Raw genomic sequence first — 24,313 nt, 5'->3', positions numbered from 1 at the left:
TAGCTCACTGGAAAAGACCTGGTATTGAGCTGAAACCTGCCCTTCTGGAGCTCCCACTTCTTGGGAACAAATATATATCCCTCACCTAGTATCTTGAGCAGAAGGCTCAGGAGAGCCCAGGAGCGATAGCCAGCGAAGGGTGCGTGGAGCCTAAAAGCAAGGAGGGGGGGCAGCAAGAGTCCACAGAGCTGAAGCTCTACCCTTAAAGACCTCTATCCATCTAAACTGAGGCTGGGATTGTGAGGGAGGGGGAGCGAAGCGGGCAGGGCTGGATTGGGAGGAGGGGAAGAAAGGGGGTAAGCCTTGAATGGGAATAAGTTGAGTGGCTTTGAGCAAAGCCTGCCTCCTTATGTCTCATTTGAAGTGGGGGGACGGGGGGTCAGACCATCCCGAGGTCAGTTACAGCTTTCTTTCTCTGAGGTCCTGAGTCGGCCTACACACACACATATCCCTTTCAGGGTTCGATGGTTGTACTCTTATGTGATACAGTGGGTCCACAATTCGAGCGCCAAATAGGAAGTAAAACAACTGCCCGAACCCTCTCTCTCATCCTGGCCCGACCTGAGTTAGGCTTCGCGGCTTGCTCGGTTACCGGAAGGGCGGAACCATTCTACCTTACCCACGTAGAACTTCACAGACGGGAACACCCCAGCACAGAGTAGGGAAACGTGAGCTTTGGAGTGTCCTTTTAAGTAGTTGGGAAGGGGGTGTGGCCGAGGAGGCTGGGAGGCCGCAGCCCGGCGAGGGGGGAGTGGCCCGGGGGCGTGGCCGTAGCGTCTGGAATGTTGTTGGGTCCTCGCACCGCATAGTAAGGAGGGGTCACGCCTCTTTTCTCGAAGAAGGCCAATCGGAACGCCGGAGCGGTTTCAAGTCTCCCCTGCCAGCCTGCCCGCCCGCTACCCCACCCCCCTCGGGGATTCGCTTTTTCCGTAACAAAATTGCAAAGCTCCGGATGTTCCGCAACCCGGGCGGCTCACGGGTGAAGGATCCCGGGGCCTACGACTGTGCTCCGGAGCGGGAGGCGCCAGCTGGCTGTAGAGAGGCCGGGTTGAGATCCTGGAGGCGCGCGGGGGTGGGCGCTGCAGCCGCGGGTTGTTTATCTGGAGTACGGAGGGGAGGGGGGAGCCTGGAAACCGCCCCGTGTCCCATTTCCTCCTCTTGTTTTCGCTCCGGATTCTCCATGTTGGACCCAAACTGAGGAGCCCGGAGCTGCCGCCGGGGGATCGGGGCCGGGGGCAAGCGGGGGAGCCGTTGCCCGGGCCTCCCGCTCTCCGTACAGGCCGCCTCCCTTCCCGGCCCAGGGGAGGAACAAGAGCAGCGATGTGAACAGCAGTGGGAGTCGGAGTCTCGGAAGACGGAGCCGGAGCCGGAGCGGGCCCCCGCCCAGGCCCCCCAGCCCAGCCCAGCCCAGCCTGCGCCCGCGCGTCCTCCCGCCCAGCCAGCCCGGGCCCGCGGGATTGTTAGATGGAACACGGCTCCATCATCACCCAGGCGCGGAGGGAAGACGCCCTGGTGCTCACCAAGCAAGGTAGGGGCAGCAACTTCCCAAAACTTTGCGTCGCCCCCGGGCGGGGAGGGGGCTAAGCACAGCCCAGAACCCGAGTCTCGGCCCCAGATCTCCTGGGGCTCAGAGTGGGCGATTCCGACCCGACCCCTTACTCCATCCGCCCCTGCGACCTGGTGCGCACTCAGGCCCCGGGGAGGGCTGCGCGGGGCCCCAGGCTCCCAGCGCCCGAGGGGGAGGGGCGTCATCCGCGCAGCTGTCACTCTGTCCTGCACTCCCTCCCCCCGGGCAGAGAGACAGAGGGGTAAGCGCTCGTAGCGCGAGTCCACTCGCGCCCATCCTCTCCAGAGTTGGGGGGTGGGGTCGTCACTTTCCCGCACCGGAGCGCGCGGCTGCCCCAGGACCGCGGGGAGAGAGGTGGGGAGGGGAGGGGAACGAGGGGGTCCCGGGCGATCTCGAGCTAGAATGGAGCCGGGACTGGAGTCCAGCACTTCCCAGCCCCCTACCTCCCGCCCCCAAGCCCGAGGTTGCTCAGGCAGTGGTCGGTGACGGCGTCCGGCGGGACTTGGGACCAAGTTCACCGCCCGGAGGCGGGGGCGACCGCGGTGGGGGAGGGGCTGAGCTCTGGCTGACCGGACCTGGTCCGCCCGCGGCCCTGCGCTCGGCCTGGGACCTCGGCGCGCGGGACTCTCGCCCGGCCGCCTCCTGCCGCTTTCACTGAGCAAACAAGCGCGACCCTGAGGCCCGGCCGGAGCCCCTCCCTGCCCCGGTGCGCTTCCCCGGGGCCGCCGCCGCACACACAGAGCCGCGTTTGTTTAGCCCGAGATTGGTGTCCCCGGTTACATAATTCGCCGGATGGCATCAGACCCAGCGTGTTTCTGAATCGCGCCGCGAAAAAGTGCGAGTTCTCCGTGGGCAGCGGCTCGCGGCCCCCGCCTTCCTGCGGGTCGGGTGGAGACACGAGGAGGGTCGCGGGCCCTCTCGGAGGCGGGTTTGGGGACCGGAGGGTGATTAGGCCAAAGCCTCTCCTGGGGGCGAGGGAAAGGTTGAGGCCTGAGGGTGGGATCCCTGAGTTTGATCACGGTGGAGGCCCCGAAACTCTTTTCCCCTCCTCCACGTTCTTCTTCGGGCCTTGAGGAATGTGTCTAAAATAGTGGACAGAATTTCCGCGGGGAGTAAGGACCAGCGTTTTTTTTTTTTTTTTTCTGGAGAACTTCCCAGACTGGGGCCACCTGGCCTGAGGCTGGGGAGATCACGCTCTTGGGCCCAAATTCGGAGCGTCCCTGCCCTTCCCCTCAGCGCCTCCAGAACAGGGCAAGAAGGGCCAGTGCTGCACTTGAACATATGAGGCCTAGAGCCTGGCGGGGGGCCCAGCTGTGGAGCCTGGGTATAGCCCCACATCCCCGTATTTGGCAACATTAGTTAGCAGATCACTTATTTTAGGGGTTCCCAGTCCCAAGGAGCTCCCCCAACTTGCCTAGGGGCAAACGGGCTGGCCTGGTGTTTTCAGCCATTCCCTAATTCCCCGGTGCAATGGGGGGGGGGGCCGCGGCGGGGTGTAGTGTGTGTTTCCTGCATCGCTGGCCCTACTTTCAATAAGCCTTGCCTGCTCAGATCCCAACCCCCGCAAAAGACCCTGACCCGCTGCTCTCCTGACTGCATCACTAACCAGGCTGCAACTTCACCCCTCTATTGGCTGCTCAGCTGTGCTGAGGGCTGAAGAGGAGAGGCTTTCTGTGTTTATAACTTAACTTCGGACTCTTCCCGCTCTCTTCCTAACCTCATCCCGGGAAGGGACTCCAAGTGCTAGCCAGAAATGAAGAAATGTGGATGTGGAAGGATTCCAGAGGGGGCAGTGTTGATGAGAAGAGGAAGAAGAGTCCTGAGCTTCCCTAGTCTGGTCCTCTCCTCCTGGTGGGGCTCCGGAGGGTGCCTTCCCAGTGAGGGGACCACACCAGGAATGAGGGAAAGCTGGACTTCTGAAGGGACAGCTTACAAATCAGAGGTGGAAGTTTCATCCAGTAGGGCAAGTGGTAGGGAACAGAATAGATGACAGTAGAAAGCAAGCAGCTGGCTTCTTGACAGTGTTCAGCTGCTGATGTTGGTTGGATTTTTCTTAAGAGTTACGTTTTTCGTTTTTTGTGTGGTTTGTCCTTCAGATTTATCCCTGGAGGAATCTGAATTCTCAAGCCGACAGCTTTGGGGGTCTCTCTCCCCCCGTGTAATTTGACTGCATTCCAGAGAAGACATACTTTCTTCCTAGGCTGCTTGGGCACCCAGCAACCAGCAAACCAACTTTCTGAATCCCTCATCACTTACAAACAAATCCTGCATATTTAAAATAAAATAAAATAAAATAAAAGTAGGGATGGGGAGCAGATGTTTTATTTAGCTCCTTTGGAGTTCCGTGCCCTCTCCCCTCCTCACAGTGTCCCATTTCTAGGCTCTGCCTCCCTTGGAAAAGGGGGAAGGAGTACTGAGGCAGTCTATTAATCAGTAAATTTCTAGAAAAATACAAATTGCTCCTAGCATGGGCAGTTTTTTAGTGAAGTTGTTTGCCATTGCAGGTTTTTTTTTCTTCTTTTTTAGCATTCTGTTCTGGGAGCTTTAAGACTGGCTGGGTGTGTTGATGATTCAAAAGTAATTACAGTAGGGGAAGTAGAACAAACAAAGTTGCTGAAAGCATTGATGATAAAAGGACCAAAATTGGATCATCTTCCCAAACAGATGGGTGAAATGGCTTCCTGGTACAGCAAGGATAGGGTTGTGTACGATACCAAAGTAAAAAAGAAAAGTTATTATCAGTTTGGCCAGAAAATGACCACTTATTGCAGCCCCATACGAGGGTGTCGCCCCATTGCTGGGAGATTGTGCCTCGGGCTTTGAGGTTAGATGGAGAGAAGCCAGGGAAATGGGCCCACCTTATAACCTCCCAGTGTGAACTGAGAGGGTGGAGGCAAGCTCCTCCAGAGCTTGAGTGACCCACAGCCCCTCTGGGGGAATTGGGACCTGTTTTGTTTTGTGAGGCTTGAGCCCCTTCCTTTCAGGGAGTGGATGATGATGCCTTGAGTTGTCTTTTCACATGTAGAACTGAACAACAGGTTCTGGTAACTGACCATCCCTAAGAATTAGGCTGGTGGCAGGTTTTTCTAACTCTTGGCTTTCTCCCCATAAGGGAGAAATTCTGCATTTCTCTCTCATGTAAAAGCTTAAAGACCTTTCACTGTGGTGTAGCTAGGCCCTTAACTTGAAAAGTTTAGACCAAGTCTCAGTCTCCCTGCGGCTTTCTTCTTTAGCTTGTTCTGTGAGCATCCAGGGTGTGTGTTTATAGCTGGCTCCTCCCGCCCCACTGGTTTCTCTTCCCTCCTTGCGCGGTCTCAGCCTTGGCCTCTGTGGCTGCTGAGTCTCGCTCCTCTGTCTCCTTTGGAGTTGTTCCCCCATCTTGGAGTGAGGTAGGGGCTTGTGTGGTGACTTAAGCTTGTGTTTGCTCTCTCCCGAAGCAACCCAGGGGAGCCCTGCTAACTCAGCAACAACGTTTGTGAATGCCTACCGTCCTGGGACTGGGAGTTTGCAGTTCTGCTGCTGAGTTTGACTTGCAGAGCTTGCAAAGGACCAGGACTCAGGAATTGCTGTGAAAACCCCTTGAGAAGACGGCAAGGGGTGGTAGTGTCCCAGAATCCTTTCTCTTGCTTCTCAACTATAAGGGTCTTAAAGAAACTGGGTGGAAGAGAGGTCCCATTTCATGCTCTCGGTGGGACCTTCCAAATCCCTTATGATCACGGACTTTGTTAAAATGGTAAATATGATAGAAGTCACATTTCTAGCCAAGGTGAGTTGATTCTCCCAGCTTTTCTGTGGAAAATTAATACATGTGCTCATAACTAAGCAAGAGAAAGACAGTACGTATTTATATGTAAGTATATATCTCTACCCCTTCTCCTTGACTTTCTTCCTCCTAGCTTTTGGGTAAGTTGGGTTATTGTCTTTTATTACCATCTTGGGAAGTTTGTCTCTCAGGGTGAAGAGGGGATTGGGGGGCAGGGGCAGCAGTTACAAGTGTTCAGAAGAATTGCTCCAGGAGCAAAATTGGTTGCCTCAGGCCTGGATGCAAATCCCTGCTTTCCCTATTTGCAGTGAGACTTGACAAATCACTTTACTGTTCTGAGTGACTTATCTATAAAATAGGAGTATCGGTCTCTACACTTCTCCAGTGCCTTGTATTTAGCAGATAATTGATAAATGTTAATGTCCTTCCTTTTTAGACAGCTAGACCACCACTCTGATTCTCCTCCATTCCCCCAAGGACATAGTGCAAACAGCACACGGTCATGTGGGTTTTATTGTTAAAGACAGGTGGCCGGGGGTCAGAGGGAGCACTGATGTGAGGGCTTAGGGCTTCTGGAAGAATCACCTTCTGAGACTGACAAACAGCCTTGCTGCACAGACCCCTTCTTTGTGCCCCTGTTACATAGGATGGGATTTTATGTGAGTAGCATGTGCCTTGGGGCTTTTGCCATCCTGCCTGGCGCCTGGGCATCTGGGATGGGAGGAGGCCAGGGAGCCACGCACCTCCTATGAAGAGTCTCTGACGTCTAAACCTTGTGAGCAGTTGCTCGGCCCCTCAGAAGTGGGTGTTATGAAGACTTGAGACAACTGTGTGCTGCGTTCTCTTACCGTCTGCATTTGTTTTGAGAGTTAAAGAACCCAGTGAGATTTAGATTTCTTTAAGGAATGCTAGTAACAAGGAAAGAAAAAGAAACTGGGATTTTGAAGAGAAATAGATGTTCTTAAGCTATGTCTTTGCTGCTGTGGTTTTGGGGTATAACCTTGAGAAAGCACAAACTCAGCATTAAGTTGCTTTTCACCCTGTCTCAGGCCAGCCAGCTCGGGAAGCACAGAATTAACTCACTTGTCCTGCTGACACGGGGTTGGGTGGGGCTCTGTCATGATTCCCTCCCTCTTCTGAAATGGTGGAATAGTTCCGAACTGGGATGTAGATGAGCTTATTAACGTGCAAATCTTATGAAGGAACTAGTAGAAATCAAAGTGGAGAAGTTGACTTAGAACTTGAAGCCTCTCTGGACCAGAGGCCAAATAGAACAGAGTTTCTTTGTCTGGCAAAGTGCCCAGTCCTTCAGGTCTGAGTGTGCCTGCACCAGGTCTGTTATTACAGAATGGGTACTCCAGCGAGCACACGGCCTTCTGGGCAGGAGGTGCAAGGATGTCCTGTTTTATATTCGTCAGCTATTCTAAGGGTTACCTTAAACCTGATCTCTCAGTGGGCCTGCTGGCATTTCCTTTCCTTTCCCAGGTGCTCCTAGCCCTCCCCACCCCAAATCAGGCTTTGCTCTTATTCTCTTTTTATTCACTACCTTCTTTTTCTCTCTCAACATATGAATAGTTTTTGCATCCTGTAGAATTTGCTCTTTCCCACCCACACAGTTCTCAGGGAACAAGTGTGGCCCCAACCCCAATGAGAGCCAAGCAGATTCATGGGAAGGCTCAGAGCACATACCGCCGGTGTGTGGAGGTGCCTTCCCAGGACGTGGGTCCTAGCTCTTCTGCCTCCATGGCAGAATGGGGCTAGGGCCCCTCCTTCCCAGGAACAGGGACCTGCAGGAAGAGACAGGAGGCTTGGGTGTTTTGCCTTGTGATAGATTAGAGCAACTGCCCCTAGGAAGGAAAATCAGGCTCTGGGGTGCAAGTCTCCTGAGACCTGCAGAGACATTGACCTCGGTAAGATGTGGTGGGGAAAGGGGCCACGGGGACTCTGGCTGAATCACCCTTCAGTCCTGGAAGGGTTAGTCAGGGACCACTGGCAACCTTTAGACATTGGCTCCCAGCCGGGGACACGCATCAGAAACTCCTGTGACACTTACTAAAAATACAGACCCCACCTGGGTCTTACTGAATCAGAGCATGCGCAGGTGGGCCGGGCATCCGTGTGTTCCAAATGCTCCCTGTGATTCTGACAGGTGTCCCTGGAGAAGAGCCAGGTGAGCGCAGCAGTGGCCCCAGCTGCCTGTTTTTAGCCCTGAGCAGGAAGAGTCCCTGGAGGGATCCAGTTTTCCTGTTTGTTAAAGATCCTGTGGCTCCTAAAGGGGAGTCCGAAAGTTTTCTGAGTGTGAATGGACAGAGTAGTGATCCCTGCTTATCAGTAATGATCACGTGGTATTTATAGAGCACTCACTGTGGGGCAGGCACTGCCCTAGCCTTTTATATCTATTGATGGTGTCTCACTTGAGCCTCACAGTGACCTTGTGAGATAGGAATGATCCCCACTTGACAAGTGAGGAAAACCTCCGCTGAGAAAACCCAAGCACCTTGTCCACAGGAACGTGGCTGGTTCATGTCAGCTAGGACTGGCTCAGGGTCAAACCTAATGCTGACCCGCACTGCCTCTCATTTGCATTGTGCATTCCACTTTTTAGAGTGCCTGTTCAAGCTTCAGGGGATCTGAAGCCACCCTGTAAGGGACCATGCAGTGTGGACCTTTCCTGATCGGCCTGTGAGGAAACAATGCAGGGTGGTGGTGCCTTAGGTGAGACCACAGGGCTGCTTGAGAGGCTGAAGTGGGGCAAGAGCCAGGCTTCCTGACGTCCAGCTCAGTGCTGTCTCAGTGGACACACCTATACTGGTGGGCTGGTCCCAGGTGCAGCTGGGGCGTGGGAGGAGTAGGTGAGTGACCCTGTAGGTTAGGTGGGACAGACTCCCTGGCAGGCTCCTTCCAGTCCTTGAGCAGGGGCCAGCCATGAGAGGAAGGAAGGAAGGAACCGGTTGGTCATTACCCAGGATTGGCCCTGCCACTACTCCTCTGTGACCTCTGGAATGAGAGGAAATCTCTGTGGTCTCTTTCAGTGTCAACATTTTGAGATTGAGACTGAGTGACATAAAGGTGTGAAAGTGCTTTGTACTGAATGACTAGCAGCTGAGATTTACTGAGTGTTTTACCAGGGTCAGGACACACCCAGACCGCATTGTAATTCTCACAGCTCTGTGTAATAGGTAATGTTAGTCTTTCCATTTTACAGATGAAGAAACTGAGGCCCAAGGCCACACACCTTATATGTGGCAGAGCCAGGATTTAAACCTAAGTCCATGGCACCAGTGTAACCACTCTGTTGTTCACTGGTCAGAGGAGAAACAGTTGAGGGTCCCTTGCTTTGTCCTGAGCTTCGTTCTTCTTTCTCCATCTCACTCTCATGCATATGTCATCTAAAGCAGGCCGCTTAGCTGGAGAGGAAAGAGGCACTAGATTCTTCAGGTCTTCCACCAGACCCAGGCATTTCAGGAATCGGGCAGAGAGCCAAGTCAGGGGCTGAAACAGCCACTAAGAGGGTGTTTGTGTCCTGCTGGCAGGTTTCTTTTAGCCTCCGGGCCTCCCGCAAGGGGTAGGGGCTTGCTGCGCACCTCCTTAGGGGAGTGGGAGGCTCAAGGTGGGCAAGTGTGGCTTCCAGTCCCACACGGTGACATGTCTGCTGTAGCGGGCATTGCATACAGTAAAACAAGGGCAGGGTCCAGCCCTTTGGGTGTTCCTGGATGGCATCTCAGGTCTATCCCTGCTGCTGCTGTGAGCCATCAGATCACTTCCTGACGTCCACCAAGAGCACTGTGGTGTAGGGCTGGGGGCTGAGCCTGCTGCTGACGTATCCGTGAGGAAAGTGCTCTGGTCCAGGGCTTGTTGTTGCTTCTGGGAACCCACCCCCGGCCCCAGCATGTTTCTAAAATACAGCTGCCCAGAGGGGTGTTCTGCCAATAACCCTTTTAAAGGCTGATTTGGAAATTGACAGAGTATCTTGATCCTGTATTAGAAGTTGCCAGGGATCCCCTGCTTCCAAAACTTAGTGCTTCTTGAGGGAAGGTCCTGAAGTTGAGGCCCTATGTTGAGATCAGTGACGACTGCTGGAGGGGCAGGGAAAAGGCAGGCAAGGCAGCGGGTGACCGGGTCCCCCACCCTCACCCCACAAGTGGCATTAAGGGCCCAGGACTGAAAGAAGTCCTCCTCTCTTAGAAGAGAGGTAGAGGCAGGGAGCTGTCCTGTCCAAGGAAGGGGAACTAATGGAGACATCTGCGTAGGTAGGACGGCCTGGCTGCTGGTCACGGGGAGGGCGCTAGTATAGAACATGCTGATGTGAGCCAAACAACGTGGCTAAAACTACTTTTTTAAAGTCCATGCTGTCAACTTCACAACTGCTCTTGGGAACTTCGGGAACTGGTGCCGAGCTGGGTGAGGCTCCCCCTGCCTTGTCACCTGAAGAGAGCAGTGTCAGCAGTTGAGCGCCGTGGAAACTGGGACACCCTGCCTCTGGCTTCCAGTCTTTCCTGTGGGGTGGGGTGTCTAGGCATCTCTCACCTTCTTGTTCCCCTGCTGACTCACCTGATGGTCCAAGAGCCCTTCTGTCCACCTGGCGCTTTAGGGCCTGTCCTTAGCCAAGGCACAGATGCCCCTTGCTGAGGACCTGGGAGGACTCCTCTCCACGGGGAGCCCCAATCAGATGCATCTTGGCTGCAAGGCCCAGGCACCTGGCCAAGAAAGGCCAGAAATGCTCCAAATACTCTCCTTCCTCCAAAAGCTAAGGGGAGGGAGGCCCCTCCGGGAGGCCATTTTATAGTGATAGCCAGACTAAATCCTTTGCTGCGGGGGGAATGAGAGATGGTGGAGAAAGAAGTACTCTGAGAGATGAACCAAGAAAGCATCCTTCTACATGAGTGGGCTTGTTAAAATCTGACAGCCTGAGCTTGCCTTTTGCCGAATCCCAGGCAGATGTGTGAGGAGTTCCTTTGCTGGGACACAAAGCTGTGTTGTTGGCAACAGTGATATCTCAACCTGACCTTCAGAAGAAGGTTAAAAATAGTGTTGTCCAGGCAAAGCCAGTCTTCATCTGTGTGTGCGTGCATGTGTGTGTGTACACACATACATGTACGTGCACAAGCTGCCTGAGAGGCAGAGGCAAATAGTATCCCCACCTGGTGCTTCTTGGGGGCCAGTGATGGTGGACACAAGGGGAGAGGGCATTCTTTGTCTCAAGTGGAACAACCTCACCTGCTTTCCTGTTACTTGCAGAGACCAGCCGAGGAGTTTGCAACTGGAAAACAAGTTTTGTAGTGAATTTGGGAGAAGGTATAGGGGTGGTTTTGGCTTTTTGAAACCTGCTCACGATCAGAGTTCCTCTGGCACCTTTCTCATCTTCTGTTCTTGAGCTTCAACCATATGCTGGGTGGGTGGCCACAGTGTTGCCAAGGAGTGGTCATCTCTCCTTAGATAATATTAAAATGAGCACGGCATTTAAGTTTAGTCTGCACAGTGCATTACTGTGTTCAGTCTTGTTTATCAGGAGAGTGGTCTTGCTGTTATCCCAGTTAACGGATGAGGAAACTAAGGCGCAGAGAGGCTGTGTGGCTGAGTAGTAACTGGCAGAGCCTGGACCCCAGCCCAGGTGATCCTGGGGGGAGGGGGAGGGGGGGGAATACCTCCCACATCCCCCCTTCTCTTCACATCCTGCCTCAGTAGGAAGCCTCACAGCAGTGAGCTGAAGGGGTGGCTTGGCTTCCCTGTTCTCAGCAACCTGTGCACTTTCTTCTTGAGCCAGAGCTCCCCCCGTTAGGTCTGTGCTGGTCTTTTCCAACATTCAGCCCCAAACCAGATGTTCAGAGGAGGGAGAACGGATGCACATCAGTAATGGAGCTACGTGGTACCTACTGGAATCCTGCCCTCCCTCAATGGGGAAACCTGTGCAGTGAAATCCTCACCGGCCTGTAAATCCTCTTGTGCCAGTGTTCATGTCCCGGGGAGGGGGCCACTGCCCCTTCCCGTCACACACGGAGGGGTGGGGGTGGCCTGCACCTGGCTGCCAGGGACACAGTGCTGAGTGCTGTTTGAAAGGAGTCCTTTGAAAGGCCCTTTGATACGAGTCTCAGATCCCTCCCTGGGTGTATCCCCTCATCCTTAAACCCACTCAACAAAGTGGCTCTTGGACCAAAGCTCCTGGCTTCAGCTCCTCCCCCTGCCCCCCCCATTGTCCTCTTGATCTCCCAGAGGTATCTGCCAGTCAGAGCAGGTGCAGGGCCGGGGTGGCGATGAAGGGAGCCTTGTACTATTTCACCCCTTCCACCTTTCATGGACTGCCCAAGGGGACAGTAAAGGAGGGGGGCTGGACCCCAAACTGATCCTTCACCAGCCCAGCCTAGAGAGGCGTAGGGCACACACTCTTGAGAGATCTTAAGAGTGCACCGCCACTTCCCACCTGTTGCAGGAGCAATCGTACACGATGCCCGATGCCCGAGCTGTAGGGGACCCTACAGAGTAGTTGTTAAGAGCCCTGGCCTTGGGTTCAGGCAGATCTGGGTTCAGATCCTGGCTCTGCTGTCCTACTACCTGTGTAACCTCAAGCAGGTTACTTAAGCTCTCTGTGCTTCGGTTTCCCTTCTGTGAAATGGGGGATTAGTGCTTAGAAATGGGTTTGTAGTGAGGATTAAATGAAGTAATGATGTCACGTGTCTTGACACAGACCTGGCCCATCACTGGTGCTCAGTGAACATGACCAAGGCCCAGAAAGACCGAGTGGCTTGCCTCAGGTGCTCAGCTCCACGTAGCCCACTTCCCTGTCCTCGTATGGGAGGCAGCCTTTCTGTTTCTAACTCTTCTGGGCGGTTGCAAACCAGCGAAGGCTTCCACAGGTCCTGGCTCTGTAGGAGCCACGGAAGGCCTTGGAGGCCCCGGAGTTATTCACTCAGCCAGAGTCACGAGCACCTGCTGCTCAGAAGCCAGAGGCCAGTGAATGTACCCGGCTGAGGCCATTGCAGGCCCCGTCAGGAGGCAGCCATGTTAGGGGGAGGCCAAAGAGGCCCTGGTGGCCACTGATTGTCAGTGGCAGTGTTTGTAAAGGTGAGGAGGACACACAGCCTGGAGAAGGACTGAGGGAAGTGGGGCCCCAGTGGGGGAGGGTGTAGTGAGGAACATCTGGGGTACTGACCTTGCTGTTGTGGGTCTGGGGTCCCCTCCCCAGGCGCCACAGCTCTTTGCTCTGCTCTGAGCGCCTGCCCCCGGGGTCAAGGCATCTGTGGTCTCTGAGGCCCAGGGGCTGCCTGGCCACATTGTGTTTTAAGGAGACCTCATCCCCTGCAGAGTCCGAACCGGCTGAGGAGCGCCCCCGCCCCCTCCCAAGCTCCCTGTCTGAGGCTGAAGCGCTCCTGCCTGTTGGGCCTCCCGCAGTGGGCACCAGTGAGGCCTCTCCACGGCCCCAGCCAGCTGCCCCTTTCACCCCCTGCCTCTCAGGATTACTCAGCCATCACAGCATCTGTCACTAAGATGCTGAGTGCGTTCTTGATGGCCTCTCTTCAGGAAAGGCTTGGGCTGTGTGGCCTTTTAAGAAAGGCTCAGTGCCCGGGTTAAGCCGCTGATTGTGGTTCTGCGTGAAGAAACCATAAACCAAAGGAAAAGAGATGGTTCAGCTTTGGTCTTGGAGCTTTGTGTCAGCGTCTGCTTGCGTCCCTGGGCTCGGAACTGAATGTGGGCCGTACAGGCAGGTGGAGAAGCTGTCCTTTCCTTCCGATTTCTGGATAGATTATTCAGAGTAGGAAGGAGTCGGAGGAACCTCTCATCTTGCTGTCTTTAAGTACTGGGCTCTGCTCTCAAGTTTGTCTCTTGGACTCGGGGCCTTGGGCGAGGCCTCCAACGCAACTTTTTCCTTCAGGGCAAAATCCCCCGTCCCTGGAAATCTTGCTTCTTCCAGCAGGGCCAGGAGCTTGAGAGTGATAGCCAGCTTTTTAGGCTAATTGCTGGGGAAGCCTGAACATTTTGTAAAAGGTTTCTAATGGTCATACCAGTGTTAAGGGATCTGCCCGACCCAGGGAGGGGAAGGAGAGAGCACTGGACCGGACGGACTGGGGTGCCCAGGCTGCACCTGCAGGAAGCCCTCAGCCGTCCTGTTGAGCCAGAGCCGAGTCGGTTGTCCTGGGGCCGTGCTGACTGCCCCTTGACTGAGGGTCAGCGGCCTCACCTTTGGTCCAGGGAACGGAGTTTGGTTTTCTCTCCTCTCCGGGGGCTCAGGCAGCCCAGTAACTGGGTGTTAAATGGCTCTCCCATCACCTCTTCTGCCGGAGACGCCTCCGTGCAGGTGCAGCATGTACTCTGAGGACTGAGCCAGGGAGCTTGGCCTTGCTGGGGTGGGGGGCTCACCACATCGCCCCCCCCGCCGTTTCCCTTCTTAAACCCAATGGCACGGGGAAGGTTATCCTCAGTGCCATGTTGTTTGTCTCCCCCCACCCCCACCTACATAAAGGCAGAGACATTTCTGGCACTTACCTCCCTGCACAGGAGTTTGCCCTGTGCTTTAAAGCGGAGTGGGGTGGATTTCATCCCAAGGCCTGTCCCCGCCCTGGCCCCTGGAGGGGAGAGCTGTGGCTGAGGACCATTGCGGCCGCGGTTGTGCGGCGCCACCACCTGGCCACAGTACCCATCCGGGCTCCCTGCTCAACAGTTGCCGGAACAGTTCCTCTAAAATGAAAGGAACTTGGTGGGGGGAGGGTCCAAGAGGGAGGGGACGTATATACACATAGAGCCAATTCACTTCACTGTACAGCAGAAACGAACTCAACGTTGTAAAGCAGTTATACTCCAATTAAAAAAATAATAATAATAAAAGGAACTTGAAAAAGACTTTCCGAAGTCCATTTCTGGTTTATCCTGTAAATGCCTGTAGCTTTTTCTATCGGCTTGGCCTTTCTGGGGCTGCCTTGCCAAACCTTCTATTGAAATGGCTTTGTATTTCCAAAGCCCAAATTGTCAAGGCAGGACTTAGCAGCTGTAGCCTAGAAGCAGGGACGTCAACCCAGAACCCAGCGCCGGATGTATGTGTCCCAAGAGAGTGATATGCCTGTGGTCTTTGAGGGGAGGGAGTGTTAAGGGAAGACACTGGAGTGTGGGATGGACACAAGGGTGTGAATGAAGCCTGTAGTTTCTTGGGGCTGAAGCTGTTCTATTTTCTAGTCTGTTGTTCTAGTCTGGACTCAGTGCTGCCAACTAATTGGTTGACTGAAGGAAGCTGACCCAGAACAGGGCTGTAGCTGCACCAACTTGAAGAGGTCTAGCTCACTCCCTTCTCTAGAATGGGTAATATTCTGGGAACTGGTGTTAGGGACGATTTTTGTGAATTACTTTGGAGTGTTCCCTCAGTGTGCTGCTACCAAAGTGGATTCTATAGCTGGCCCCATCTCTCAGTGCCCTTCACCCCCATGGAATGAAGAGCAAGTTTTCTGCAGTTTATTTCCCAAACCAGGGACTTGGGGATTCCTGCTGTTTCTACTTTACAGAGATGTTGGAGTAAACATGTACATTTCACTGTTGACTGTATTTGGTTGTTCGCCAAGCATGTGCCTTGTGCCCCAGTGGAGCTTATAAACTAGAGGGGATACAGCACGGGGGTGGGTGTTTGTGGACAGATGCCCTGTAGCTAATGCCTCTGTCGTTCCCTCCACTCTAGGCCTGGTCTCCAAGTCCTCTCCTAAGAAGCCTCGTGGACGTAACATCTTCAAGGCCCTTTTCTGCTGTTTTCGCACCCAGCATGTTGGCCAGTCAAGCTCCTCCACTGAGCTCTCCGCATACAAGGAGGAAGCCAACACCATTGCCAAGGTAGCTGGATCCAGGGTGGTGTGATGCCAGCAAGGATGGGACTGCTGTGAGCGAGTGGGGGGTCCCTGCAACCACAGCAGGGAGACAGGGCAGCCTTGCCTGAGTTGGAAGATCTCTGGCCCAGAGGAGGCCCTTCCTCTGTCCTTCGCGTAGTGGTCCATCTTCTTCCTGTTGATTCCCATTTGTGGTGTGGGCCATCCGGATGTCCCTGTGGTTTCTGAGGGGCCCCGCGGTCCAGATCCTTCCAGGTTCCAGGAACCATGCAAGGTGCTTTGCATAGATTGTCTCATGGGACTCATAGCAGCCCTGCAAGGAGAGCCACAGGATTCCCACTCACAGAAGTGGAAACTGAGACTCAGAGGATGTATGTAGCCACTGAATAGTTAATGGTTAATAAATGGTAGTATGAGGGTTTGAACTCAGATCTCTCTGGTTGTAAGTCCTGTGATTGTTGTTTTTTATTTTTAACTAAGCAAAAATACCTTCCAAATTACTAGGCTTTCAGGGAACCAAGGAATTGAAATTCTATCACATTCTTAATAACCCCTTCCAGCACTCTCACCTGTACCTGTGAGAGACATTTGGAAATGTGTGGGTGTCTTTGATTCTTACAATTACCAGAAGATACGTCTGGCATTTCGGAGGCGGGGGACAGAAATCCTCCTTTCCCCAGTGCCATTTGTACTTCTTTCTGAAACACCAAGGTTTAGCTGTCCTTCCTCTCTTTCAAAACCAGGCTAAAGATACGTACATCAGTGAAAAATCACCTCACCATCCAAAAGGGGACAATGGTTAAATGAAGTACAACATGATGGTATTAACTGAACTATTAATTTTTACTAAGAGTTCACAACAGTGTGGAAGAGTATTGAGTTGCAACATTAAGTCAAAAAGCAGAATGCAAAATTATATATCATGAAGAAAAAAGACTGCTTGCCAAAGCAAGCTTGAAGGAAATGCACTAAAATGCCAACATTAAGTTTTTCTAAGTTCTAGGATTTTAATTTTTCTTCAGGGTTTCCATTAAGATCACTTACTTGTTAGCCAAAGGTGGGGAGAGGCTTTCTGAGCTCTCCGCACTCTACCTCCCCTCACATTTCAGGACCCACGGTGTGGGCTCACATTGGCTTACTTGTGTTTTGTAGGGGCTCAGCGCACCTCCCCCTAATCTAGGCCCCCAAGGAGGATGGAGAAACCACATGTTCTCAAAGAGAAGCCTGGGTTCCAGGACTAAGCAAGAGGCCAAACCTCCACAGTGAGGAGTTCTGATTTTGATTCTGCCTTTGACTCTGTGTCCCTGCATCAGCTGCTTGAGTTCCCTGTTCCTTGGAGAGGCAATGGTAGCTGAGAACAGGGACACTTCCTTCTCCATCCTTCATCAGGCCTAGTGTGGAAAGAAGATTTTGGTCCCTTTCCTGCCCAGCTCTTAAGGAAAGTCACTTTTGTCGTGTCAGAGCTTTCCAGAGGGCTGGGGTCTTGGGGAGAAAATTCCCCTCCAGGCCTGAGTGGACTTCAGACAACCAGGAAAGGCATTAGTGGGCTGGCACTGACCACCACCTTTTCTCCCGTAGTCGGATCTGCTCCAGTGTCTCCAGTACCAGTTTTATCAGGTATGTGAATCTCATAGGGTATATGTCCTCAGAAGCCCCAACACCCAGAGATCCCTGCTAACCCCATGCCCCGTGCGGTGATGCCCTCATTCCTCTGTGGCTGGCTGGCTAACTCCCTGCCCTTGGAAGCTATTTGTCCCAGATATTTGCTGAGGGCCCACCATGTGCAAGGCGTTAGATTGTGCGGGGGGCAGCCGGTGTCCGTCACTGGCTCTGGCCTCCATCTCCAGTAACCAGATCACTCCACAGTCCCAGGCTGAAGGAAGGCGCTATAGCTCAGTCTCTTCTTTCTCTACCTCTTGGCCTTAAGTGTCGCCTCTCTTGGGTTGAAGTAGGGGGCTTCCATCTCCTCAATGGGCCCAGATCTTCCCAGAGTTCTGTTGGGGGAAGTCAGTCTTTCTTGGTGGCAGATTCAGTAGCCTGGCTCTGGTTTTAGATTCCAGGGACCTGTCTGCTCCCGGAGGTGACAGAGGAAGATCAAGGAAGAATCTGCGTGGTCATTGACTTGGATGAAACCCTTGTGCATAGCTCCTTTAAGGTAACTGGACATCTGGAGCTCTTCTTACACTCACCCTGGGCTGTCTTGGAAGCGTGACTGCAGGTGCCAGTGAAGTGGCCTAAAGCTGATGGCGGAAGAGGGATCAGAAGTAGGCGGGCCAGCCTCTGGCATTTGGCCACAGTCGCCTTACAGATACCTGGAACGATGTCGAGTGGGAGCCCCTGCTCTCCGCAATCACTGACAACAGGCTACAGCTGCCCACCCCCGTCACAGCACAGCCACCAGGGCTCTGTACAGGGGTACAAAAGAGGGGTTAAGTCAGCCTTGGGCCATGCCCCTATCCATTTTATCAGGATATTTGTTAACTCAAGAAGGCCCAGGGACTGTCTCAGCTCAGGTAGAATTTGCAGGTGGTGGTAAGTAGGGAAAACCAGAAGGGGTGTCGCAGCCTGTACTTGGGTGAGAGCCACTTAGTTGGGACAGCAGGAGCTTCCTAGGGCCTCTGATATCTGTCCCTCCCCACCCCGCCCAGGGGGCGGAGCACTGGCTGTGGCAGGGACTGGGGTGGGGCCGGGCTCTGGTCCCTTCCCACGAGCTGACTCGTTAACTCCTCTGCCTTCCAGCCAATCAACAACGCTGACTTCATAGTGCCTGTAGAGATCGAAGGGACCACTCACCAGGTGAGCTGCTGCCAGGCCACGCCCAGCCCAGGAACTCGGGGTCTTCTGCTCCTGGGGCCTCGTGTTCCATCAGTTGATCCTTTCCTGTAACTTCAGCCTCTCTGCTTTTATTGGTAACCTTTCACATTCGAGGCTTTCGCATCTTAAAAAATGCAGCCCCTCATCCCCCTCTAGCTGTCACCTTTTTTCTCTTCGCAGCCAAGCTGTTTAAACTTAAATTATTTAATAGTAGTAATAGCTATCATGTACTTATCTCTCCTGCCCCTACTGAATGTGACCAGCACCGTTATATGACTTAACGCATTTTCTCTAAAGCTGAAGAGTTGGTGTATCTGCCTATTACAGACAAAGAAGTCAGTACTAGCTGTTTTCTCTCCTCCCCTGCCCATCCATTCCATCTAGCTGGTGAATTTCTTTCTCCCCAGAACAGGCATCTCCTCCTCTGTAAAGCTTTCTCCAATTCCCCTCCCCTTGGGGTCCCTACACTGGATTCTGCCACAATAAATACTCAGTACACATCTATCAAAAAGCTCTTGAATCTAAATAAGGTGAGGCTCTGGCCCTACACAACCTGCTCAGTCCAGGGTTAAGGATCCTGTGAAGAGGATCCTCATTTCCCTACAAGAGTTAAGTGTAGGGAAATGGGGTTTGAGGCTTCCGTGGGTGGTCAGCACTGTCCTGTGTCCATTAGAAGCTTTCTTCACTGCACCACCCTCCTCCCAGCTGAGATGCTCTCCCAGTCCCAGGGCTGGACTCTGCACAGCAGCTCTTTACAGTCTAGTTGAGGGTATAGAGATAAACAGAACCCACGGGTTTTTTTAAAAAGGCGTATCTTCAAACACGGTGAACTCCTGGCTAACAAGGAGAGGTGTGAATAATGGAAAAGGGATGACATTTACATGAGCGGGGTGGGGGTGGGGGTGAGGCGTCTACCTGCAGAAGGTGCGTTTTCAGCAGAGAGTGTTGAGAGGATGCCAAGCTTGATGACTAGCCAGGAGGAGGGAGGGACTTGTTGCAGGTTAAAGAAACGGGTAAATGAAAGGAGGCCCGTCTGTGGCCACCTGGAGCAGAGGGTTCCTGCTGCAGAGCTGGGGGGGGTCTGGTGAGTCGATGGCCAGTCCAGGCCGTCTCCAGGAGGGAGAGTTATGGCGGGCACGTACTCTTGAGCAGGGAATGAGCTGGATGAAAAGAACTTGGAAGGAGTGGTTCCAGTAGCACCTGTGTAGGCTGGATGAGAGGAGAACACCCGGATGGAGACGGAAGCAACAGACAGCAGGCCCATGAGGGACATGCAGCCAGTGAAGCTTTTAGGCCATAATGTGCAAGGTTATGAAAGGCGGACACCAGAGTTAGGGGCGGCTGTCAGGGGCAAGCACAAAAGGCAAGGGTCACTAGAGCAAGATGCTGCAGGGTCAGATCTGCAGTCACTGAGGGGAAAAAGTCACTTTCCCCTGGTGCATTTCAGAGAAGCTCTCTGAGGGCATAAGGTTTCAGGAAGTATCTGCGACCCTGCCTGATGGCGACCTGGACTAACTGTCCTGTCAGAGCCAAGGACAGGAAACTCCCACAGAGGCTGTGGCTGGATTCAAGTAATCCAGGATAGGCTGTTTCCATCTGTGAGGCCTATTCTTGATTACTTGTTTCTGGAGGCAGCTGATGGTTCGCCGCTGGAAACAGAGTTGGCTCCTGGGACATGAGGTGTTTTTGTTTCTTCCTGAGCTGGGTCAAGGTTGGGACCACTGAGCCGGCAGAAGCGTGGCGAGGAGGTGACGCTCGTGCCCTGGTCTGTGGGGCAGAAGGCTTCCGGCCAGGTGGTCCCAGAGGCTGGGGTGTGGGAGTCCAGACAGAGTAAGGTCTGGACCTACTTACTGCTCTCTGTGTAGGTGGTGACGGTGACCGATGCTGTGATGCTTCACCCGTATAGGGCTGCCTCCAACAAGCCTTTCTGCTTTTCCTCAGGTGTACGTGCTCAAGAGGCCTTATGTGGATGAGTTCCTGAGACGAATGGGGGAACTCTTTGAATGTGTTCTCTTCACTGCCAGCCTAGCCAAGGTACCTGGGGGCAGGAGGGGAGTAAAGAGCCGGGAGCAGGTGTGGCAGCTCCTTGCTGGTCCACAGGGTATCACAGGGAAACCAGGACTGCATCCAAACAGAAAGCATCTTCTCTTTTCTCAGTATGCTGACCCTGTGACGGATCTGCTGGACAGGTGTGGGGTATTCCGGGCCCGCCTGTTCCGTGAGTCCTGTGTGTTCCACCAGGGCTGCTATGTCAAGGACCTCAGCCGCCTGGGAAGGGACCTGAGGAAAACCCTCATTCTGGACAACTCACCTGCTTCTTACATCTTCCACCCAGAGAATGCAGTGAGTGGTTCAGATACACCCACGTTGCAGGGATTGAGAGAGTCCCTGCCCTGGAAGGAGGAGGGAGAAGGGGCCAGTGGTGGAACCGTGGGCTTTACCAGAGGAGGGCACCACCCCAGGTGGACCAGCCAGCCTCCAGGGGTCTGGGGCAAGGGAGGGAAGCACTGGCGGTCGGGAGACTCAACGCTGCCTTTTCTCTCTCCAGGTGCCTGTGCAGTCTTGGTTTGATGACATGGCAGACACTGAGTTGCTGAACCTGATCCCAATCTTCGAGGAGCTGAGCGCAGCAGAGGATGTCTACACCAGCCTTGGGCAGCTGCGGGCCCCTTAGCCTTCCCTGCTGCCAAGCAATGGCCATCCCAGTAGGGGACTTTCCTACACTGTGCCTTTATGATCAGCCTGACAGAGCAGAATCTGGAGCATCTCACCAAATGAGACCTGGAAATAGAAGTGATTGGAAAGAGCTTTAGGACAGGTTAGATGCTGAGTGGGCAGATATCAGACCAGCGATACCCAGAGCTGCCTGCTCCCTGAGTTGGGTTCCCAAGATGTGAGTAAGTGTGTGTATTTGTGTGTGTGTGTGTGTGTATGAGTGTGTCTTGCCTTGAACTGTGGCCCCGGGATGAAAGTGTTTCAGGTTGGGGGAGAAAGTGAATGATCAAGACTCTCCCCAAGTTAGTCTGTCTCCTCTCCTGTCACCCTGAGAGCCACCGAGCTCTATAGGGATGGAAGACCCTTGAAGGCTCCGTCACCAAACCTATGGCCTTTCCTCAGCGTCGTAAGGCTTATTCCACGGAGAAAGGTAGGGTCAGAGGCTGCCCTTGGGTGCCCTGGGCACGCATCTTCCCGAAGCCCTTCTCTAGACGACTGCTGCAGACAGAAAGACGACATTTCTGGGAAGTTGAAAGCTTGTATCCGGAACTGGTAGCCCCAGTGGCCATCAGGTCCTGTGGCCCAAGGGCTGCAGTAGCCTCTGGCCGGGTGCCTGGCTCGGGCCCTTTCTGTGTCTCCCCAAGGCTTGGGTGCCGGGCCTGCCTTCCTCACCACCCAGCCATAGTCTTGAACCTGTGGGGAAGGAGGTCTTCTCTCTGCCCTAGAAGAGGACAGATTTCCGTTCTTTTGACTCTTTTAAAATTCTCTTTCAAAATACGGAGTGTTGGGCTGTTTTGTTTCTGACAGAGCTGCAGTCCTGGGCCTGAGGTAAACGTGGGAGGCCCTGGGGGCGCAGGGAAGAGCAAAGTCCCAAAGGGCAGGAGTATGTGCGTCCCCTTGGCTTGTAGGTCAGCTGGGCTCGGGACGTGTCCCTAGGTCTGCTCTTCAGGCGTATTCTGCTGGTGCTGCCGCAAGGACTTTGGGTCCCACCCACCTGTTTCTTGGGCAGGGCTCTTTTCTCTCGTGTCTTCCCCCAGGGCCAAGTGTCTTCGTCCTTCTTGGCTGTTGCTTTTTCTCTCCAGGGTCTCAGGCACTCCTGCGTTTCCTGGGCCGAGGGGCGCTGGGTGTTCTCACCGTTTAGTTTGCCAACGTAACGCACGTGCCTCCTGCCAATGGTAACAGGTGTGAGTGAGCTCTTCGCACACCTGCGCTTTGCGTGTCTCTTTGCTTTCCAAGTTTCTTAATAGTGAATGCTTTAAAAAATAAGTCACAAAAAGGAAGTTTCCCCAGAATGGAAAACAAAAGGGGAAGTGCTGCTGTAATTGGGAGCACAAGGGATCCCCCAGAGGGAGCCCCACTTCAGCATCACTGCCTTAGCCATGGCCTCCGCTCCCTCTCCCTCGGGCGGGAGGGGGTTCTTATCCCCCTCTCTGTTTTCCCTGGAGGCAGATGTCACAAAGCATTTGTAAGTTGCTTCAGGTGCAAGAACACCGCCCACTCAGGACTTACCCCCATTATCCTTTTCAGACTGGCCACACACTATGGCAGTCTGAGGAGCTAGCCAGGACCAGGTGGTGGAGCAGCAGCTTGGTGTTCTGACCGTCTAGCATCCTTCTCTAGCATTGTGATGCCACCTCCCCTCCTTGTCCCAAGGTTGTGAGGCCTTGTCTTTCCATTTGATGTCACCTGAGTAGAACAGGGTCCCCAAAGCCCATGTGATCATTTCTCAGGCATCATTCCCTGGTGCCTGTGGGATCCTGCTTCATGCAGGTAGGGGAAGAGGGCTCCAGGGCTGGCCAGGAGCGACACCTCCTGAAGGAGAATGGGAGCTTCTGATTCTAAGGTCCTGGCCTAGGCCTCTATCCTAATATTGCAGGAGGGGCCTCTCTCCCAAGCCCCATCCTAAGGCTTAGCCCTTGGGCCAAATCTGCCATGGGGTCCGGCCATGCTTTTCTGACTAAATAAGCAATAAGAGGCTCTAAGCTGATCCAGTTCCGAGGACCCTTTCTGCCCTGCTTTGGGTCTCCTTGCCTCCAGGTGAAGGAAGAGCTCATGCCACCCGCTTTCCTATCAGGCTTGTCCAAGTGCTCCAGGGGACTCGTGACCAGAGCCCAGGATGGCTTGGTGGGAGTGTCCCCGCTGCTTCTGCACGAAGCCCGGCTCCATAGGCCTCGTTCTCGCCAGAACCCTACCCTCTCCCCATGCAGTTCCTCACCGGAAATGCCACACCCCCACTCACCCTCTCCTCCCTTCCCTGGAGAGGCAGCTCAGCCAAATAGGTCTAAGCAGGGTCCATCTGTGTGGACCAGAGCCAGCCTGAAGTCATTATGCACCTTCTGGTCTCCAGTTACACAGTGTGTTAGGGGCAAGAGCTGACTGCAAGACTTGCTCCTTAGAGGAATCAGGCCAGACTCAGTTTTGGAGGAGGGCAAGATAGAGAGGGAGCCAGTTCACCCCAGGATCTGTTCCGGGGTTTCCTACCAGCCCTTCCTATTTGAGGCTGGTCTTCAGGAAGCAATAGGCCACCAGGCCTGGTCGACCCCAGTTCACGCCAGTTCACGCCGTGCCAGAAATCTGCCCACCTGCCAGGTTCAGTTCTTTAAGGTGCCTCTTCAGGGACACAGTGTGTCTCTCTGATTGGGCTTCTAAATCAAAAGCCTGATGTTCGTGTCCCTCTCATAGGGGGAGCTTTGGACACAGGACCGGTTTGGAAAGGGTCAGGTAAGAGTTTCCACTCTGCACATTGTAGAGGGGACACTCTGTAGGTCCATGGGTCCCTTACTATAGCGATGTTGAGTAAATTTGCCTTCAGCTAACCTGGGACCTTCTGTTTAATTCCCTCCTGCCTCCCAAAGATTTTGACCACTTTATAAATTCACCTCTGTTAACAGTGGCCCAGAAACTTCTCTGTGCTAAAAGCATGGGAATTCTAAAGGCAGTCATTCCCTGGGAAATGGATCCCATTCTGTTTTGCTACCCCTACCCTGTTCATGAGGCCTCATTCAGTAAGGCAACCCCCCCGCCGCCCCGTAAGGCTGTCCTGTATCCCATGTCCCAGACAGGTCAAGCGTCTGCGGAAAGTAAGCCTGTTTTCCCCTTCAGGTCTTCGGTCGGTTACTTGCCACTACTGTCCCTCATTCGCCTTTTTTGTAAAATGGGGTTTTAGTTTTGTACTTTTATTTTAATACTGGTAAATACTTGCATTCAAGCAGGGGAGGGAAGGCAGGGGTCTGGTCCCCTGCCCTATTCTTTTACTGCTGTGGGGCATGCCCCTGGAGCAGACCCTCCTCTTTGCGCCCCGTGAGCTTCTTTGCTTGTAGTATCTCAGATTTTACATGTTCCGTGTCGTGCCATGTAACCCCCTTCAAGATACCGTTCGGAGGGTGGGGGAGATCTGCTTCCCACTGTGACTGGGCTGTGGGGTTCTGACTACCTTGCTTACAGGTTCATGGTTTGATAAACTTGTTGTATTCAAAAACTTGAAATGTAGGACGCCATTAAGTGTCTGTTTATATTTTTGGAATATTTGTACTACTTACAATTAATGAATAAAAGTGGGTTTAAAAAACCCATCCGTGAATGGGCACTGCCTCCTGACCCTCCTGTTGTTCATTCGGGCGCTTACCCCCCCCCTTCTTCCCTTAAAACACCTCTGTC

General features: G+C 53.6%; 1 protein-coding gene across 1 annotated transcript; it reads left to right on the top strand.

Annotated features, from left to right (window-relative positions):
• The first annotated feature begins 379 nt into the window (after positions 1-379).
• On the top strand, positions 380-24,240 carry CTDSP2 (CTD small phosphatase 2). The gene is made up of 8 exons (XM_059082344.2): positions 380-1,528; positions 14,986-15,134; positions 16,706-16,744; positions 17,181-17,282; positions 17,867-17,923; positions 19,883-19,975; positions 20,099-20,284; positions 20,490-24,240. The coding sequence occupies exons 1-8, from the start codon at positions 1,465-1,467 to the stop codon at positions 20,613-20,615; spliced, it is 816 nt and encodes a 271-aa protein (XP_058938327.1). The 5' UTR covers positions 380-1,464; the 3' UTR covers positions 20,616-24,240.
• The last annotated feature ends 73 nt before the right edge of the window (positions 24,241-24,313 follow it).

The sequence above is a fragment of the Kogia breviceps genome, chromosome 12, assembly GCF_026419965.1.
Source record: "Kogia breviceps isolate mKogBre1 chromosome 12, mKogBre1 haplotype 1, whole genome shotgun sequence".
In the NCBI taxonomy this organism is placed as follows: domain Eukaryota; kingdom Metazoa; phylum Chordata; class Mammalia; order Artiodactyla; family Physeteridae; genus Kogia; species Kogia breviceps.
The sequence above is the reverse complement of the archived record's forward strand: the minus strand, read 5'-3'. Positions and strand labels throughout refer to the sequence as shown.